Source organism: Artemia franciscana, chromosome 18 (genome assembly GCF_032884065.1).
Source record: "Artemia franciscana chromosome 18, ASM3288406v1, whole genome shotgun sequence".
Lineage (NCBI taxonomy): Eukaryota > Metazoa > Arthropoda > Branchiopoda > Anostraca > Artemiidae > Artemia > Artemia franciscana.
The window spans coordinates 11579491-11594447 of NC_088880.1; the positions used below are offsets into that span (position 1 = coordinate 11579491).

General features: G+C 36.8%; 1 protein-coding gene across 7 annotated transcripts in view; it reads right to left on the reverse strand.

The window, feature by feature from the left end:
* LOC136038609 (oocyte zinc finger protein XlCOF19-like) overlaps positions 1 to 14957 on the reverse strand; it is a 67086-nt gene that overhangs the window by 31705 nt on the left and 20424 nt on the right. For 3 of the 7 annotated variants that reach the window (XM_065721824.1, XM_065721822.1, XM_065721819.1), the window contains exons 1-2: positions 13211 to 13383; positions 5843 to 6013 (exon numbers count right to left, since the gene is read on the reverse strand). In XM_065721824.1, the coding sequence (XP_065577896.1) occupies positions 5843 to 6013; positions 13211 to 13253 (214 nt within the window). In that variant the 5' untranslated portion in view covers positions 13254 to 13383. Of the gene's footprint in view, positions 1 to 5842; positions 6014 to 13210; positions 13384 to 14957 lie in introns of those variants that run through there. The other 4 variants (XM_065721820.1, XM_065721823.1, XM_065721821.1 and 1 more) reach the window with 2 other exon arrangements.

Here is a 14957-nt window from a genome sequence, read left to right on the forward strand (position 1 = left end):
AATATTTTCCATTTGATGTCATACTTCAAGAACTGCATACGCCCATATAAAAAAAATATACAATACATCTCATGTAACATGTAAAGATCATGGTATACAAGGAATGCATGCGCCCAACAAGGCTTTTAGAACAAAAAACTTGTTTATATGATTCGGGCACGATACATTTTGCCGAGACCTCCACTCAGCCGTCCTTAGAGCAAAGATGGAAGAACAATAAGAGTCCATAAAACAAAATCACTAAAATAAATAAAAAATCGTAAAAACAACGATTACAATAAATAGAACCTTTCCATATAAGGGTGAAGTGAAAGAGTTACTGAATAAAAACCAGATATTGAATGGCAATTCAAGGAACAAAAGCTGAGTTCTTTTTTTAATACGCTTTTAAAAGTCAATCGCTTACCAGGTGGGGTATCACCTGAAATTTTATTAGGTTGCGAAATATTAAGATTTAAAAGAGAGAAATCTGAATTAATAGAGTTCATTTATAAATGAGAGTCAAATAATCTTCTCTGGTATCCCTTTATTTAGTCTAATTTTTGGTGAAAATATTTATTAATCTTGACTGCCTCAATAGTGAAGGGGTTCCAGGCCCAGTAGTTGCGCCATAGTAACAAGTTCTGAGTTCCTAGCAACCAGCAGGTATAGTTGATTTTCTTCAAGACGTTGATATGGATTAAGTACAACTGTTTGTTACGTAATACTATAGGGAGTTGGTTGTTATGTAATAACGAACATTTTTTCTTCGAAATTTCTTTGATTGTTACGGAATGGTTTAAAAGCCTAAGGGTGTATAAAAACCCTCAGGGTCGACTAATCAAGTGAGGAACCCCCAGTTTTAAATAAGGATGACATATTGCGCACACGTGGGCGTTACATCACGGTTAATTTCTTACCAATGCAAAGCCCTGCGAACCAATTCCGACGGGGGAGGCCCTAGCTGCCAATTCCAAAACGGGGCCTAGCAGCCAATTCCACTGGGGCCCTAGCAAAAAAGGGCCCTAGCATCCAATTCCAACAGGTACCCTGGAAACCAATTCTAACGGAGCCTGCTAATCAAGTGGAGATCCCGGGTTGTAACCGGGTTGTTCTTTGAGATTTTTTCTTCTTCAACGCCTTTTTTCTTCGAGATTTTTTTTTGTTTAGAGATATATTTTTTTTATTTTTTTTTCTTCAAAATTCTTTTTCTTCAGGGCATTTTCTTCAAAATATTCTTTTCTTCTAAATATTTTCCTCAAGGAACCTTTATAATCCGTCATCAAAGATTTTTTCCCTGTAGGAACCGAATGTAAGACCGGGGATTTCCCTATAGAATGGTGCCTTAGACACCTGAAATGAACAAATCATTCCTAATATCCTGTTCCAAAAAATAGATTCTATAGGATAGACCATTTCCCGCTAGAGGAATTCTCTACACAAATCCTGGATCAATAGCCTTCATACTACCCTTCTCTGTGAGCTATAGATCGCGCGTTTCTTATCTCTAGAAATGATTTGCATGGAGGGGAGAAAATTGATTACATGAAATGAGTTTACGATATTCTTGTTACACATTTGACACACACGTAGATGTTACATAATAGTTATAAAAAAATTAAATGAGAGTTATGCTATTGTCTATTTGATCTATTGCCCAAAGCAAATGATGAAACCACCGGGTGGGATAACAAGAATCAAATTATCATCCATAGGCCAAAACTGTTCTTGGCACGCAACACTGTGTCTCATGTGTTGCATTTCAAACAAGAATCCAATTTTTTTGTCACACACACCCATATTTTTCAAATAAACGCCTCGTTTTGAAGCATGGACTGGATTATTTTTATTTCGTTTCGAGCAAAACTACAGTTTGAAACATTGATTTCCTGATTATCTTCGATTTTGAACATCAACACAGTTCATGCCCCCCGAGGCAATATGTGGCTGGCCCGTGACATCCCTATGATACATATTATCATTCCTAAGGCATTTTTCAGACATTTTCTTGATTAAAATCATGCTTTAAATTCACTGGTTTGTATTTTTCACGAGCCACCCCCTCGTGAAACAGTAAGTCAATTCACGTCACCGTGGCAATATGTTGCTGTTCAATGGCATCTCTGTGATACATATTATCATTTCTAAGGCATTTTTAGGTATTTTCTTGATATAAATCATGCTTTCAATTCATTGATTTGTGTTTTCACAAGCCATCTCCTCGCGATATACCAGGGCTATTCTCGCCACCGTGGCAATATATGGCTGGTCCCTTACATTCCTGTGATACATATTATCATCCCTAAGAAATTTTTTGAGATATTTTCTTTTTATAAATCACGCTATAAATTCATTGGTTCGTGTTTTCGAAAGCCACCCCATCATGATACACCATGTAAACTCACACCACCGTGGCAATGTATGGCTGGCCTTAGGCACCATCTGGATCACACTGTCATTCCTAAGGCATTTTTCTGATATTTTCTTGATAAAAATTATCAATTGCTTCATGCTTTCTTCAGCCAGCTCCTTCGTGATGCCCCCATGACAGTTCACGCCATCATTGCATACAATGACTGGCCCGTGGCAACCTCTGTCACACTATTATTCCTAAAAAATTCCAAGAAGGTCAAGAATTCACCTGAAGTACTGTGGAAGCTATTACCTTGTACTATCTTCCTCAATTCGCCAGACCCAAATGACATTTCTTTGTTTGAATGGGTATCCTATTTTTTGAACGAATTCCCTGACCCTGATCCTGTTTTAGAATCATAATTTTGTGACAAACTTTATACCTTTATTGACGAGTCTCCTGATCTTGGTTTTCCTTTTAATGTTGATGCTGCTGTAAATCTCGACTCAAACTGAAAGCGTCTTGCGGGATAGATAAGGTGAGCACTCTACACACCATTAACATAAGTTATGTTCTGGTGTGGCATCTCTGCCTTCTCATGTGAATTATATTTGATACAGGTATTGTTCCTTCCTTATTCTGCATTAGTGATCTGACTCCAATTCCCCCAAAAAAAGAAAATCTGAGTCGCAATGTTCCTCTTTCCGTCTCGTCAGTGTCTCTACTATGTTCTGTAAACTCTTTGAGTTCCTTTTTATTGATGAGCTAAGACTGAAATATTATGTTCCTCCATATCAGTTAGGTTTTCAGGCTAATCTTGGCTGTTCCCATGCCCTTATAGCAGTTTTTGCTGCCCTTGCCGATGCTGAATCTTTGGGAGAAAGTGTAATCCATACTGGACTTGACACTAAATGTGCGTTTAATTCCTTAATTTATTTGTCCATGCTTTTTCATATGGCAAAGAGAGGCGTACTGTCATGCAAATCTAAGAAAACCAAAGTTGTGCTTTTAAAATTGGCCAATTTTCTCTTCTATTTTCCTAAATATGGACGGTTCTCTTATTAAACCGGAACACCACTTACGTACCTGGGTCTTCCAAACGTTCCTGGTCTTACGTTCCTCGGTCTTCCTTGTTCCTGGGTCTCATCTATTGGCAACATACGCCGTTTGCTGACATCATATGTTGAACATAAGTATTTCTTACGCTCGAATCCTAAAAATCAAACTACACTTCAGTCATCACCATCTAGCATCCATCTATAAAGCCAAAGCCCTTCTAGATCTGCTTTACATCGCTCCTGTCTGGAATGTTTTACAGTTTACATTTACCTCCTTGGACAAGAAACCGTAAAATTATCCATATGTAAAAGCTTGCAGACCCAAATAATAGTATGAATAAACCTTTATCCCATCTTCAAAGAAATTTTCATCATCCAAGGTTATCAATTTGTTTGTAATAGTTTATTCGTAGTAATGTAATGTACGTAATGAAGAGTTTTTGTCATATATTTGAATTTTCAATTATGTTTTTGTGTCCTTATTTTTCGTTTTGTTAGCTTCAGTCATTACTCTGTCTGTTGTATCTTTTTTTGATGGGCAATAAATGGATAATAATAATAATATATTGTGTTGACTTACCTAAATACTTCACTTTTCATATATTATGAAATCTAAAGGACATTTCTTTTTACAAAAGTATATGTAGATCACATGGATTTTAGACAAGGTCATCCCTTGGTCCTTCCCTCTTATGGAGGTACCCTACATATCTGTAGGGCGTTCCCCTATCCTCACCTGGGAACCTTGGTAAAAGGCCTGGGACCCCAGCTCATATGGGATGAGCTCTAACAAAATTCTAAGAATCAATGGATCGGTTTAGAAGGAAAATCAGAGGCTTAATGCCGGTCGGGATTTAAAATAAGAGCTCTAAGTCTCGGGGTCCTTCTAAATATCAAAATTCATTAAGATCCTTCATTTTCTCCATCGATAGATGTTATTGATTTTGAATGGAGGCTAAAAGATTATCACCACTGCCTCCAAAAACTAGATCGACTTTAAGCTTCAAACTCTACTTAGTTAAACAAAAATATTCAGATTTAAGCTAGTTTACCACGTTCTGTAAGGGACGTACTCCTTACTTTCCCTAGCAGTGTCCAAACCAAGTTTAGAGGATAAACACTATAGGGCTACAATAACAATATAGGGCTAGAGGAATCCTAAAATTTAATCTTTTGATTTGAGTACATTTTTGAGTTACTTTTAAATGACATTTGCATATCCAGCCTCACTAGAATGATAACCCAGGATTTCTGCGTCAGAATTTAACAATTTTAGCACCCATATTATTCAAGTAGAATAAGATGATTCTTAGACAATAAATAGCTAAAAATAAATCTTCCGCAAATTTATTTTAATGGAAAGTAGTAGCCTAAGTATTGCTAGCAGGTCTAAATAGCCTGATTTTCTTTCTTGCTTGCATTATCTTCTAAAACGACCCCCTGTCTTTAAGAAAATAGTCTGTACTGATTTCAGTGAAATAATGAAATGGCTTTCTTTAGCGTTCTTGCTTCATTCAATATATCTGGTTTTTCAAATTTTTAAAAATACAGTTTTAATAATCAAAAACAAAACATTAAATTGCCAAACAAATTTTTATGTTTCATACTCAAATACTTTAATGAAAAAACTGACTAAAATAAATCTTAAAACATGTAAAGATTAAACTGAATATGCAAATCAAGCTTAAAACGAACAAAAATTACTAAAAACGAGTTAGGATAATGCCCCCTTCCTAACTGTAAAAGTCTAAAGCCTACTGCGTCATTGTAAACGTCTAAGACCAAAGGACCATTAAAGGCAATCATGGTGGTATTTTCAAACACCTTAAAATGGTGTGATTTATTGTAAACATATCACGTCAAGGCGGAAAAAATTATCGTGCCCTTGGCGTAGTTTCACGGCCTTATCAATTAAAGATTTGTGTTACAACACCCTTTTTCCCAATTGTTGATGAGTTTACCAATGTAGAGACAGCCACAAGAAAAGGGGATCTTACGATCACCATTCCCCAGTCTGGGGCTGATTTTATGCTTCTCACAATTGTAAAAGGGCTGTAATTTATTTGAGCTACTGAATGCTACGTTCAGGATATGTCTTTTTCACATCTTTTTCAGTTGGTCACCCAACTTCGGAAAAAAGGCTAAAATTGTGAAATTTTTCTTTACGCCTACAAATGGGACGCTTTCAATCAGAGACTGTGTTGTTCAAAATACAATTAAGTTTGGCGTTTTATTCAATTATTTAATGAAGATAGAAACTTGTGATTCCTTATAGTAAAAATCATCCGGGGCTTTTTTACAAATGGTGAAATTCAACTAGAGCACTCAAATGTAAAAAGCACTCAAATACAGATCTTTCACGCCCTTTGTAACTTCAAAGGAAGTGAAAGAACCATCTTTTCACTTTAGAAACGCAATTGCATTGAAAAAAGTTAGGATATCTGAAGCATACCTTTGTCACCGTCAGTGGTGAACTCTTGTTGAAGATGGTTGGAATTAGCAGTGCAATCTTTAGATATGCCAGCAGAAATAGCACAAAAATTGGCTTCGTGTTCTACTGAAAATATAGGATGTTTACTTCCGAAGACATCTTTATCACCATCTGAGGATCCATCTTCAGTTTCTACAAAGATTACAGAAGAGACAACAATATAAGATATAATATAATATATGAGATTTGTTACTTATATAAAATGTAAGCAATACAGGATTCAAATAAAAATTTTAATACTGAACAATTTCAGAAGGATAGAATCCTTTTTGTCAAAAAGTATGTTCATCATGGGCGAAAGAATAGCGGTTAATTAGTAAAAAATAGGTCCAAAGCTAAAATTAAGGTTAAGACTTGTTTTGAACAAAAAAAAGGGTAGGTGACAAAATTTTACTATTTCATAAGGATTGATAACTCAGCACTCAAGTTCGCATGGTTATTGGCAGGAGCGGTAACCATTGACTTATCATTAACTGGTAGAAACGGAAACAGATTAATGGGAATTGCAAAAACAAGTTTGAAATATCCAGAAAATAGGCATCGTACAGGAACAGAAAGAGCAGCATTAGAATTACCATAGTGAAATTCTTCACCAGAGGGTTTCAGCGATTCAGATTTCAAACCCAAGAAAACTCTATTTTAGCCTGTATATCACTAATGTATCTTTTTATATAACCAGCGTCCAATTGTTAACTAAGTAGTTGAAAACTTTCAACCAGAGGTATTGCTATAACTGGTAAAATCAGTCACGGTAATGTATGGTATTTTACGTATTTTATCGGTATCTTATATATTTTACTGATATTTTTTACAAGGGCTTGGATTTTCACAGCACAAAAGCGTGAAGAGGCTTGCAGTACCAGATTTGGATATATGTTTTGTGTATAGCTCTATTACCTGGTATAAAAGACCGTCAATCTGACTTCAGCCTCTTCTCATCAGAACGATAAAGAGCTTTACAGAACTAGTAGTTATAATTTTTAAACAGTGAATCTGCAGCTGATATAAGAAATATTAGTTATTTGAATTGTTAAAGACCGAAAATGCTAGAAGCAGGATTGACTTATAGCAAACAAGAAAAATAATCAAACTGAATAGCCGAGAAAAACGAAAGTAATGTCAGCAAGTGGAGAGAAAAGAAGTGAAAATGATAGAAGCAGGATTGACTTATGACAAACAAGAAAAATAATCAAACTGAATAGCCGAGAAAAACGAAAGTAATGTCAGCCAGTGGACAGAAAAGAAGCGAAAATGATAGAAGCAGGATTGACTTATGACAAACAAGAAAAATATTTATGATACGATAATGCATTGTGTCGATAACAACGTTGGAGAAATCTTCTTTTTGGATGCGCCAGGAGGTACTGGTAATACGTTTGTGATAAAACTGATTCTGGCATCAATTCGATCAAAAAATGATATGGCTTTGGCAATTGCGTCGTTCGGAATAGCCGCAACGTTGCTGCCTGGTGGAAGAACTGACAAAGGGTTTCGGATTTCCTCGCAAATCTCGCAATGATTGATCCAGAGCCTCGAGCGATTTTTTGTGTGCCATTGTGCACTCGTCCCAAATAATAAGTTTACATTGCTGAAATACTTTACCCATCCCAGATGATTTGGAAATATTGCACGTGGGATTTTCTGTAGAATGCAAATTCAGAGGCAATTTCAAAGCGGAATGAGCAGTTCTTCCACCAGGCAGCAACGTTGCGGCCATTCCGGACGACGCAATTGCCAACGCTATGTCATTTTTTGATCGAATTGATGCCAGAATCAATTTTATCACAAACGTTTTACCAGTACCTCCTGGCGCATCCAAAAAGAAGATTTCTCCAACGTTGTTATCTACACAATGCATTATCTTATCATAAATGTCTTTTTGCTCAGACGTTAACTTAGAAATATTATTTTGTACATACGACAATAGATCACTCGTGTTGTAACTTTGTTCACGATCCAATTCTACACATGTCGAAACAGCAGCGTTACGATTAGGTGAAGGCATTCCCAAATCCTGAAGAGGTTTGTTTACCATACACACGCACAAATCTTGAATAATAACTAAAGTGTAGTTATAAATTTCTGATGTAAAATCAAAGGTCATATCTAACGTCTCAAAACGTTTTCGATGGAGTATATCCTCAGCCATTTTCGATTTATGTTTTTCCCATAACTCTGTAGGAGCTGAAGGAGAGCAAGTTGTTAGTATGATTCCAAACAATGCACGAATTTGACTTGGAGTTGACGTTTCGCACGAGTCATTGACGCTGTTATCCCAGTGTTGGTCATTCTCCAATAAATTCAGAACTTGACATTCACTACGGTAAGTGTCATGAATAGTACTGTTTACAGTTCTCAAATACTCAAAGGATGTCGGACCGGGTACATTCACCAAAAGCAGGCGTAGAAAGAAGCATTCATGTTGATTGGGGTGAATGGTGTAGAGTCTTCCTATCGTGGTATCTTTGAAGATGGTTGGTTGGCCGTCGACTGACTTACCCTGTTTTCGACGTTCAAATACTTTATTTTTAGTATTCCACGTGTAATACGAAAGCATTTCAGTATACAGTAGTTTTTTTTTACAAAAGAATCATTTTGACATAACAAAACGAAAGCAGTTAACGTCGTATCAGGTGGATTCATGGCTCTTTGTTGCACGTTGGATTCCGAAAAATAAACACGTTGACCATTCTGTAAATGTACCGCTAAGTGAACAACAGCTGGACTTCGTTCATGTATCGAAAATGAAAGAATTCGCCAAACAGCTCCATTACTGCTTATGTATCTTCCAGCCTGATATTGTACGATTTCACTAAAAACACATCATTAGAATAATGAGGTATAGACCTGAATATGCATTGTTTTTCCCATGGACAATTATATGTTGCATGTTCAAGAGTCAGTAAACCTGACAATCTATTTATATGCACAGACAATAGGACAGCGAAGAATGTTGTATATTCGCATAGCGTGCCGAGGAATCACAAGAACAGCAAGAAAACAGGCTTGCGACTGATAGAGAAAGTAAGAAAAGAAAGCGTGCCGAGGAATCACAAGAACAGCAAGAAAACAGGCTTGCGGCTAAAGAACGCAAAACCGCGCAGTTAGATGAAAATCCACCTGGACAGCGAGAGTCAAAACATATCAAAACTGAAAATGATTGCGATGATGATTGGGTTTGGGATTTCGACTTGGATAAGGTCATCAATGCCTACCAGATTTAAGTTAAAAAAACAAAGGTTCGGCGATATGTACTTCATAGTGACGCTGAAAAATAAAGAAGAAAAAGAAAACTGAAAAAAGAAAAAAGGTAAAAAACTAAAAAATACTAAAAAGAACAAGAGCTAAGAGCTCATATGGCACTTGTGACGAGGTCGGAAGAGCCGAGAGCTCATATGGTACGAGGTCGGAAGAGCCAAGAGCTCATTTGGACGAGGTCGGAAGAGCCGAGAGCTCATATGGTACGAGGTTGGAAGAGCCAAGAGCCAAGAGCTCATTTGGCACTTGTGAGAAGGTCAGAACCTAAAGTTAAACTTTATAGCACAAGATCCTTCTAAATATCAAATTTCATTAAGATCTGGTCACCCTTTCGTAAGTTACAAATACCTCAATTTTCAAAATTACCTCCCCCCTCCCAATTCCACCAAAGAGAGCAGATCCGGTCCAGTTATGTCAGTCACGTATCTTAGACAGGTTTCTATTCTTCCCATCCAGTTTCATCCTGATCTCACCGCTTTAAGTATTTTCTAAGATTTCCGGTCCCCCCAACTGCCCCCCCCCCAATTACGTTTGATCCGGTTGAGATTTAAAATAAGATATCAGAGTTACGAGGTCCTTCTAAATATGAAGTTTCATGAAGATCCGATCACTCCTTCGTAAGTTAAAAATACGTTATTTTTCTTATTTTTCAGAATTACCCCCCCCCCCCGCAATTGAGCGGATCCGTTCCAATTATGTAAATTACGTATGCAAGACTTTTGCTTATTTTTCCAACCAAGTTTCATCCCAATCCCTCCAATCTAAGCGTTTCCCATCATTTTAGGTCTCCCCACCTCAAACTTCCCCCAATGTCACCAGATCCGGTCAGGATTTAAAATAAGAGCTTTGAGCCACGATATCCTTCTAAAAATCAAATTTCATGGAGATCCAATCACCTGTTCGTAAATTAAAAATACCTCATTTTTTCTAATTTTTCAGGATTAACCCCCCCCCCCCCCCAACTACCCAAAAGAGAGCGGATCCGTTCCGTTTATGTCAATCATCTATCTAGGACTTGTGTTTATTTTTCCCACCATGTTTCATCCCGATCCCTCCACTCTAAGTGTTTTCCAAGTTTTAAGTTTCCCCCTCCCAACTCACCGCCCCCATCACCAGATCCGGTCGGGATTTAAAATAAGAGCTCTAAGACACGATATCCTTCTAAACATCAAATTTCATTGAGATCCGATCACCCGTTCGTAAGTTGAAAATACCTCATTTTTCCAATTTTTAAGACTTACTCCCCCCCCCAACTACCCCTAAGAGAGCAAATAAGTTCCGATCATGTCAATCATGTATCTAGGACTTGCGCTTATTTTTCCCATCAAGTTTCATCCCGATCCCTCTACTCTAAGTGTTTTCCAAGATTTTAGGTTTCCCCCCTCCAACTCCCCCCAATGTCATCAGACCCAGTCGGGATTTAAAATAAGAGCTCTGAGACACAATATCATTCCAAACATCAAATTTCATTAAGATCCAATCACCCGCTCATAAGTTAAAAATACTTCATTTTTTCTATTTTTCCGAATTAACCGGCCCCTACTCCCCCCCCCCCCGATGGTCAAATCGGGAAAATGACTATTTCTAATTTAATCTGGTCCGGTCCCTGATACGCTTGCCAAATTTCATCGTCCTAGCTTACCTGGAAGTGCCTAAAGTAGCAGAACCGGGACTTTAGGTTTTCTCCCTCCAACTCCCCCCAATGTCATCAGATCCGGTCGCGATTTAAAATAAAAGCTCTAAGACACAATATCATTCCAAACATTAAATTTCATTAATATCCAAATACCCGCTGATAAGTTAAAAATACTTAATTTTTTCTATTTTTTGCGAATTAACCGGGCCCCCACTCCCCCCCAGATGGTCAAATCGGGAAAACGACTATTTCTAATTTAATCTGGTCCGGTCCCTGATACGCTTGCCAAATTTCATCGTCCTAGCTTACCTGGAAGTGCCTAAAGTAGCAAAACCGGGACCGACAGACAGACCGACAGACAGACCGACAGACAGACCGACAGACAGACCGACAGACCGACAGAATTGGCGACTGCTATATGTCACTTGGTTAATACCAAGTGCCATAAAAAACACTCAAAGAGAAATTACAGACCGGGACACAAATGACGACCGAGACAGAGGGAATATAAATGACGACCGGGAACCTCAAAGAGAAATTACAGACTGGGACACCCGGGCACAAATCACGACCGGGACACAGGGAATATAAATGATGACCGGGACACAGGGAATAAAATGATGACCGGGACACAGGGACACAACTACAACGGGGACACCGGGGGCACAGCCGGGATATATAAATGATGACCGGGACACAGGGATTGTTCGAATAGAAATTAAAGACCGGGACACCGGGACACAAATGACGGCAGGGACACCGGGACACAGGGAATATAAATGACGACCGGACACTCAAAGAGAAATCACAGACTGGGACACCGGGACACAAATGACGACCCGGACACAGGGAATATAAATGACGACCGGGACACACGGACACAACTACAACGGGGACGCCGGGGGCACAGGGGGATATATAAATGACGACGGCCACACAGGGAATGGTCGATTAGTAATCACCATCAACAAAGCTCAAGGGCAATCATTAGAATCATGAGGTATAGATCTGAATACAGATTGTTTTTCCCATGGACAATTATATGTTGCATGTTCAAGAGTCGGTAAACCTGACAATCTATTTATATGCACAGACAATGGAACAGCGAAGAATGTTGTATATTCGCAAGTTTTACGTAGTTAAAAACACATTACGTAGTTAACACACACACACACATATATATATATATATATATATATATATATATATATATATATATATATATATATATATATATATATATATATATATATATATATATATATATATATGCATCATCTGAATAATGGATAGGGGGGAAACTTACAGGTGGGGTGACTTTAAATAGTCACAAGTTTGATAAGGGAGAGAGAGGCAAGGTTTGACCAAAGAAACAACACAAGCCACCTAAAGCTGAGGTGCTGGAAATAGGCCTACTTTCGATCATTCTTGTTCTTTGGTCATTTCTGCACCTTCCCCATGCTTCCCATCAAAAACAAAAAGTTTATGTTAAATTTTGGCCAGTTTCTTTCATTGAACTATTTGAGAATGAAACATGAAAAGTTGTTGGGTAATTTAACGTTTTCGTTTCTCACTATTAAAACTGTATTTAAAACGTTTTAAAAATCAGATATATTGTCTGATGCAAGCACACAAAAGAAAGTCATTTCATTATTTTCACTGAAATCACTAAAGACTATTTTCTTAAGAGACACGAGATAGTTTTAAAAGATAATAAAAGCAAGAAAGAAAATCGCGCTAATTAGAGCTGCTAGCAGTACATACTAGTTTCCTATAAGACAAATTTCAAGTATATTTATTTTTAACTTATTTATTGTCCAAGAATTATCCCATTCTACTTGAACAATATGGGTACAAAAAATATTAAAGTCTAACATAGAAATCCTGGGTGATCATTCTAGTGAGGAAGGATGCAAATGTTAATTAAAAGTAACTCAAAACTGTACTCGAAATAAAAAATTAAATTTTGAAAGATTAAAAACTAGGTCAGGACATTAGTAGGTCAGGATACTACTCGAATCTTCAAATTTGAACATTTTGTTAGATTAACAAAAATACCGAAATTTAAAGTCAATTTTATTTTTCGTTGGAAGGGGTGATAATCTTTTAGCATCCACTAAAAATTAATAATTAACCCATTAAATTTAAATCTATCTGGGGAGAAGATGAGCTCATTGTTACCCATTTTGTTCATTAATTTAAGAGTGATCAGTTAGCAAATTATACAAAGGCAGTAAAAATCCAAGAATAGTAAGACTAAAAACTTGTTCTATAAAGATTTTCAAAATTAATAAAATAGATTTTACATTTTGTTGAATCCATTTTTCAAGTACAAGCAACCAAAATAAGTAGGGAATTGCAAGAAATGTTCACCAAAGTCAGCAAAGAACTAAAACAAGCAGCCAATCGGCTCAAACTATCATAATGCCATTTACCTTGCTTAACAGTAGTGACACCAAAGAAGTTGGGTGTTCCCATGGTTCACCAATTCAGATAAATATACTCTGGCCTCTCTTGACTGCTCTGGGCGATTAGAAATGTCTAGAATATCAATAATCAACGAACTTCAATTTTGTAGCTTCTTAATACAGCAAGCAGTGTGAATACTATAAAATAGATGGAAGATATAAGCACAAAAAGGATAGATCCAATCATTCCAAAATTCAACATTTTATATACATTTCTATATTTTATAATGACAAATTGCAACAAAACCAATTATATGATAAAAAGTTTGATATCGGTTGTGACCCCTAGAACAATAAACCGCACATCTTAGTTTTCAAATGAAAAAGCTAAAAGAGAACTAACAATTTTTAACTAATCTTACAGTGGTAATTGGTTGCACTTACGTAAAATACTATTAACTTCTGAAAACTCTTCGATTATTTAGTTGACCCAAATGAACCAGTGTATTTTTTTACTTTGATTTCGTTTTTTTTACAGCCATTAGTATTAAGCAAACCTAAGCCTACTGCACATTAAGACTGGCAACTAGCAAACGTTTGAAACTCCAAATAGGGAAGAGAGACATCCCTTTCCCCAAGGGAAAACAAATATAAAATATTTCACACTTTGGAAACTAGGCTTCAGTGTATTTACTGCACTTTGTCTTCAGATTCATACCTTTAAAATAGAAAACTATCTAGGCTCCAAATTTTTCTGCCCTTCATTAACTGATTTAAATTAGCTTTTAAAGCCGTTTCTAGATGTTCCAATTCCAGAATTTGTATGAGGGTAGACAGACTGCATACAGTCTTTTCACCCTTTTGACTTCAAAATGACACTAGCAATCCTTCTTTTTCATCTTTTCTGTCCTTCTTTTTGGTTTGTAGGAAGTGCGAGTACTTAAGCAGCCTGTCCCCAGCAGTTTAAGGCCAAGAGGCCGGTTGGTACCATAACGGCTCTTCATACTCACTCTTGCTCTCTTCTGAACAGTAGATCTTCATTAATAAACAAGCTCAATTTCCGTTGTCTTTTTCATAATTTGGATCATCACTCTAAAAATCGACCTTTCAGTATTAGGAGGTAGTTGTAAGATAATGATGGAGTCAAACATTTCTGTAATCTTTAGTTTTTTGCAAATTATCTTAATCTTATTAGTTTTGGTGCAAGCATATTGCAATCAAAAAATATGTGTTGGGGAGTTTCCACTGTTGTTAAACACCGCCTGTATAGTGGTGAATGATATAAATTCCATTGAAATTGGAAGAAATTCAGAAAAAGATATCCTGATTTCAGTCTATAGTACCACATTATGTCTTCTCTAGAACGAAATGGGGAATTTAGAAATGGTAGACACTTTATTTGTCCACGGCGCTTGATAATATCTCGTAGGTTCCCCAGTTTTGATTCTGGTTGGGGGCCCATATTTGCTGCTTCATTTGCTAGCCTATCAGCAGTCACGTTATGAATCAGTCATTTATGAATAGGGATATGATGGAAGCAAACAAAAATGCCACATCTATTTAATCTTTGTAGATCATCTCTTATTAATTTTCAATCTGAATCAGCAGCCTCATAATTTATTTTTCTTTTTAATTGAATTGCAGACTTTGAATCTGTAAAGATTAACACATTCTTTGATTAAAGGCTCAGTCTGGCCATAGTTTCAAGTGTTTTATGAATAGCGAATAACTCTGCTAACAGAATTGAAGTGTGGGGCGGAAGAGTTACTGATAT